Source organism: Arachis ipaensis, chromosome B08, assembly GCF_000816755.2.
Source record: "Arachis ipaensis cultivar K30076 chromosome B08, Araip1.1, whole genome shotgun sequence".
In the NCBI taxonomy this organism is placed as follows: Eukaryota; Viridiplantae; Streptophyta; class Magnoliopsida; order Fabales; family Fabaceae; genus Arachis; species Arachis ipaensis.
The window spans coordinates 119,977,266-119,983,939 of NC_029792.2; the positions used below are offsets into that span (position 1 = coordinate 119,977,266).

The following is a 6,674-nucleotide window of genomic DNA, read 5'->3' on the forward strand; positions in this document are numbered from 1 at the left end:
GTTTGTGTTACGTGTTGCAATATTATTCTTCTACATATTATCCACTATATTATCATTATAGATGTACTAAATTGATCCTTAACTTTGCATTAATTGACTCATTTTAATCCTTGAAATTTAATGTTATGTACCAAACTAGTTTTTTCATCAATTGTTTTTTATTTTTTAAATTCAATATTCTTAACATTTTTTATGCATTAATTTTAATTCTATTTTTTTCATGGTTCTAAAACCTAAACCGAACTGACCGGTTCAACCGAGAACCGATCACCTAGCTGGTCCGAATAAGTCTATAAACCGTCTGGCAAAAAACCATCACAGAATCGGTCGAACCGACAGTTAACCGGTGAATCGGTAGAATCGGCCGATATTTTGAAGGATTTTCGGTTCGTTAAAACTCTCCACACGGCACCGTTTTGCCTATAAAAGAAAAAAAAAACAACAAAAAAACCCTAAATCCCTTTCCTCACCCTAACCCAGTCATAGCACACACACTCCTCCTTCTCTAAAATTGAAACTTAAACCAAATCTTGAAATTCAGAGAACCCTAGCCCCCAATCGCGCAGCCTTTAGCCACCGTAGCCCTCAGCCACCGCAGCGACTGTTTTGACCACCGCAGTCCCCACAGCTCCGCAGCACCGCGTCGTTATCATCGCTCTCTCTCTCTCTCTCTCTCTCTCTCTCTCAACTAGTATCAGATTAACAACATAAATAAGAATCGATGTGAAACCTGAGTAGAACTAGTTTGAGTAGAACAAAATGCAGCTTAGAGTTTCACTATCTTGAAGCTTACTTTAATTCATAGAATGATCTCTCAAACTTGCATACTTTGCCTTTCGGAACATTCAGCCTTGGTGGTGGCTTCATATATACGTCTTCAGGCAAATCGCCATGAAAAAATGCTATATTGACATCCAATTCGTGAATGTGCTAATTTTTTTTAGCTGTGAGTGCTAGCATAACTTGAAGGGTTGTCATTTTATAACGGGACTGAACGTATTGAAATGGTCAAATCCTTGAACTTGGGTGAATCCCTTTGCTACCAACTTAGCCTTGTACCTTTCAAAACTTCCACCCATTTTGTCTTGGCCACGTGTAAAGGTACGATGATGGGTCGATCAATAATACATGCTATACTGACGTGGATGGTTGTACCACGTGTCACAATAATATCTGGCCACGTGTCAGTTTGTGTTACGTGTTGCAATATTATTCTTCTACATATTATCCACTATATTATCATTATAGATGTACTAAATTGATCCTTAACTTTGCATTAATTGACTCATTTTAATCCTTGAAATTTAATGTTATGTACCAAACTAGTTTTTTCATCAATTGTTTTTTATTTTTTAAATTCAATATTCTTAACATTTTTTATGCATTAATTTTAATTCTATTTTTTTCATGGTTCTAAAACCTAAACCGAACTGACCGGTTCAACCGAGAACCGATCACCTAGCTGGTCCGAATAAGTCTATAAACCGTCTGGCAAAAAACCATCACAGAATCGGTCGAACCGACAGTTAACCGGTGAATCGGTAGAATCGGCCGATATTTTGAAGGATTTTCGGTTCGTTAAAACTCTCCACACGGCACCGTTTTGCCTATAAAAGAAAAAAAAAACAACAAAAAAACCCTAAATCCCTTTCCTCACCCTAACCCAGTCATAGCACACACACTCCTCCTTCTCTAAAATTGAAACTTAAACCAAATCTTGAAATTCAGAGAACCCTAGCCCCCAATCGCGCAGCCTTTAGCCACCGTAGCCCTCAGCCACCGCAGCGACTGTTTTGACCACCGCAGTCCCCACAGCTCCGCAGCACCGCGTCGTTGTCATCGCCGAGCTCTTTTTCTCTCTCTCTCTGTTCGTCAGCGTCGTCGGCGTCGTCTGGTCGTCGGAAGCAAGGTTGAAGATTCTGTCATTGTCGTTGTCGAGCTCTCTCTTCTCCTTGCCCTCGCTGTCAAGCTTTCTCTTCTCCTTGTCCTCGCCGTCAAGCTCTCTCTTCTCCTCCGTCGAGTTCTCTCTTCTCCTCGCCGTCGCCGTCAAGTTCTATTTTTCCCTCGCCGTCGCTGTCGAGCTCGCTCTCTGTCTCTCTGTCCCTTCCTCCGGTCAGCATTAAACACTGCTTCTTGAATTTGATTTTGCTTATTTTGTACTGTTGATATGTTATTAATAATACTGATTGAGTTGTTGGGTTAGTCCACTGATTCTGGGTTTGCTAAGATTTTGTTAATTTTTTATTATTCTGAGTTGAGATTTTGTTAATTTCTGATTATTTTGAGTTGTTATATTCTGTCATAATAATATTATTGCTGGTTTTCTGATCTGTCTCTTTGACCCTTCCTCTGCATTAAGCATGCTTCTTGAATTTGTTTTTGACTTTATGTTTGTTTTGTACTGTTAATTTGTTGTTAATAGATTGAGTTACTGGGTTAGGTTAATGATTCTGAATTACTGATATTTTGTTAATTTCTAATTATTCTTGATTTGTTGTATTCTTTCATAAACTCATAATAATATTGTTGCTGATTTTTTTATTTTGTGTTAATTTTAATGATGTCCAACAATGTCAAAGGATTATATGCTTTTATATACTAATATGCTAGTTTATTATTATACACTGATAATCCCTATGCTTTCATATCTTAATAGTTAACAGTTAACAGTGAATGAAATAACAAAATTTGTTTCATTCAAATTCAATAAAGTTATAGTTATTATGTGAAATTATAAAATTTTAAATTTTATTAGATTAAAAATTATTAAATTTAAATATTTAAAATTATATATAGAATTTTTAATAGAATTTTAAATAATTTTATTTAATATTTAATTAAACCGGTTGAACCTCGATTGGACCATTGAACTAGTGAACCAGTTACTTTACCGGTTCATTGACCGGTCTGGTTCTCGTAACCTTGGTTATTTCTGATTTTCTGTTCATGATTTACTGCATAACATTAGTTTGAAAGTGATAACGTATGAACTTAAAATGCTGAAACCTGTAACTTTAACATGTTAATTAGTTTGTGCCGAGTTCAATTTTGTTTCTGGTATTATGGCTGTTCAAAACCGATCCAATCCGAACAAAACCGATCAACCGAACCAAAAAAACTGATAACTGAATAAACTGAAAACGAAAAAAACCGAAAAAATAATTTTTTGCAGTTTTTTGCGGTTCGGTTCGGTTTTCGGTTTTATTAGAGAAAACTCTAACCGAACCGAACCGGTGTTATTAAAAAACCCTAATATAAAAGTAGCCTTCCACCACAATTGCTCCAAATCTAGCCGCAGCCACCCCTCCACTACCAGGAACCCTAACTCCTCGAGCTCTCTCTCAGTCTCTCTAGCGCTGTGTCTCAGCGCCGGACCTCCTCCTTCTTCTCCGCCATCGACGTCGCCGGACAGCACCATCGTGGTGGTGCGGTCCTTTCCTCTCTGTCCCTCATCCTCGACGGCTCCACACACCACCTCTCCAGCAGCCGTCTCCTCCACGAACCAACAGCCGTCGTCGTCCTCAACGAACCGCAGCAGCACGCACCAGACGTAGTCGAAGCCGCTGCCGTTCGTCGCCCGTCTCTCGTCCGTCGTTGAAGCCGTGTTGCTGTCCAGTCTCTTCTTCTCCGTCATTGAAGCAGTGTTAAATACACATTTGGACTTAAAAATATATCTTTTAATATCATAAATTTTTTTATTAAATAACATAATCATTGTTACGAGTCGTACCTGAAATCAATTTTATATAAATAGGCTAGATAAAAGAGGTCGAAAATCGTAGTAAAAGTGCTTGAAATGCCTTCACATCAGTAAAGATATTACGAATTTTGAATTTATAAAAAAAATAAGAACAAATTAGTAAAGGGATTAATTTGGTGTAAAACATTCAATTTGAAGATTAAAATAAATCACTTAATGCATGTTCAAGAATCAATTTAGTCCATCTATATATAATGATAACACCGCAGATAACAGATAAATAATATTGTCAAACGTGACATAAGTTGACACGTGACCAAATAGTATTGTAACAAATAATCGTCCATGTCAATATGTCATGTGTTATTAATCGATCTATCATCGTACTATTACACGTAGTCAAATCTTTAAAATGACATGTGAGAATATATCGAACAATATGCTCAATTATCGGATTCTTCCTATTCTCTAGAAAATTGTACATCAAATTTCTGTAATATCCCCATTTTATATAATAGAAGTAGCACATAATAAATATTAAAATTCAATTGTTGGATTGACAAAATGCATCATCTCACATAAGTAGTCTCAATGAAGAAAACCATCATGCATCGAACAAGAACAATTTGAGGAACCAACATGGTCTGCAATGCACTGAGCCTGAAACCTTCTCTGAAGAAACTCACTAACAAAAGAGTCAAGCATTTTAGTGGTCACGTGCTGCATGACAACAACGTGCGCAATTTTCCCTTCGCACGCCAAACTCCACCTACGAATAAAGTCATCATTTAATTGAGGCCTCTCAAACACAACGATGTTACTAAACTCATTCAACATTGCACCAATGCCAGCACCACGCAATCGACCATGTAAGTAACTTGCATTCATTATGCACTTCTCAACGTCTTTCTTAAGCCCTTTTAATCCTTTGCTTTTCAGACAATACCAAAGGAAGATAGGGGCATGTCCACAACGGCTACCTGTACCAAATCACACCCTTTTATGTGTTTTATTTATTATGTTTTACAATAAAGAAAATACAAGCATGCCATGTGAATACGAGAACGTAACTAGTTTGTCGAGGTCAAAAATCGCCACAAAATCAGAAAAAAAAAAGCTGAAATTTTGTGGTTTATTGTGGGATCTCATATACGGTGGAAACTCATGTGCAGTCGACTTCACGTGAAGTTGATATCTTAGAGCTGTTAAATGATTTGACTAAATTTTCATTTAACGGCTCTCAGGTATCAACTTCACGTGAAATCCACTTCACCTTAGTTTTCACCCTCGTAATAATACATTATCAAACTTGATATGTTCCGTATATCAACCACACGAAAAAAATAACATTATTCGCACGTTGTATCACGAATTTTAATTCATCCCAAAAATTTATTGGTAAAAATTCAAATGCAGTTAACTTCATGTGAAGTTGATAGATGAGAGTCGTTAGATGATAATTTAGTGAAACCTATTAAATCATTTAACGACTCTCAACTATCAATTTCATGTGAAGTTAATTGGACGTGAATTTTACCAAATATATTTTATTAAAAGCTGTAAGATAGAAATGAAAAAGAAGAAAAAAAGAAAAAAGGATAGAGATATTTTATTTGGTGTTTAAAAAAATTGCAAGTTTAAATTTAATTACTCTATACCTATACCTGTTATTGTAGCATCCCTTGAACCAATGATTTCAACATCCTTGGATAGGGCATTATTGATGTATTTCAAACGAGTTATTACAACACCACATGGAATTGGACATCCCAAGAACTTATGGCCAGAAATAGTTACACTTCCAATGGATTTCTGGAAGGTAATCTTTGGTGCCTGCAGAATCATCATATTTTAAGATTATAATACAATGATATTTCATCCGTTTTGTATTATTTAATTATCGATGTTACTTATTTTGATAAATTGAAAAATCAGTGTATTTATATATAAAGCTAATTAAGTTGAGTTGAGGGTACCAAAATTTTAAGAACAAAAAGTATAAGTACTTCAGAATATATAAAAAGAATAATGTTATATGATCCATAAATATTATTATTTTTGGCTAATACTTGATCAGTAATAAGTTACACCCATATTTATAGGAGTTTTACACACAATAAACATATACTTTACATCTATATTTACCAGAATTTGCACACATAAATTAATACAGTTTATATCCACATTTTTCAAGATCTGCACACATACATGAATTAGTAAAATTTATTTGTTAAAGATAATTTAATGTTTATGCTGGACAAATGATGACAACAAAAAATTAGAATAAACTACAAAAAATATACTCGAATAATTTTGTCGTTGACAAAAATGCACTCAAATTTTGTTATCGATAAAAATGCCCTCAAACAATTTTAAAATGCGACAAAAATGTCCAACATTAAATATGTATTCTCAAAAACGTTTTAGAAATTGAATTTTGATGTCGTTTTTTACCAGCATGATTAGAAAAAATAAAATTTTTTATTCTTAAAATATGATGATTTTTTGCTAACTATATATTTTTTATGATTTTTTTGTCAACAATCAATAATACTTTTAAAAAATTACAAAAAATATATAATTAACAAAAATCACCAAATTTTAAAAATAAAAATATCTCATTTTTCTAATCATGCTTTGCATCAAAATTTAATCTCTAAAGCAATTTTTATTTTAAAAAATACATATTTAATATTAGATATTTTTGTTGTATTTTTAAATTATTTGAGAATATTTTTATCAATAAAATAATTCGGATGCATTTTTGTCAGTGACAAAATTATTCGAATGTATTTTCGTAGTTTACCCTAAAAAAATACTAAGAATTACTGAACCAAGAGTTTGCCATATGAAAATATATATAAATTTAACAAAATTTTAAAAGCAAATAATACTTTTAACTAGTAAAATATATTCTATGTTAAATTTAATTTATTTTAAATTAAATGTAAATATTTAAATAATTTATATAGTC

At 33.6% G+C, this 6,674-nt stretch overlaps 1 protein-coding gene across 1 annotated transcript in view; it reads right to left on the bottom strand.

The window, feature by feature from the left end:
• Positions 4,088–6,674, bottom strand: part of LOC107611521 (serine decarboxylase-like) — an 8,418-nt gene continuing 5,831 nt past the window's right edge. The window contains exons 5-6 of the mRNA XM_016313436.2: positions 5,365–5,533; positions 4,088–4,680 (exon numbers count right to left, since the gene is read on the bottom strand). Coding sequence (XP_016168922.2) covers positions 4,289–4,680; positions 5,365–5,533 — 561 coding nt within the window. The 3' untranslated portion in view covers positions 4,088–4,288. The remainder of the gene's footprint in view (positions 4,681–5,364; positions 5,534–6,674) is intronic.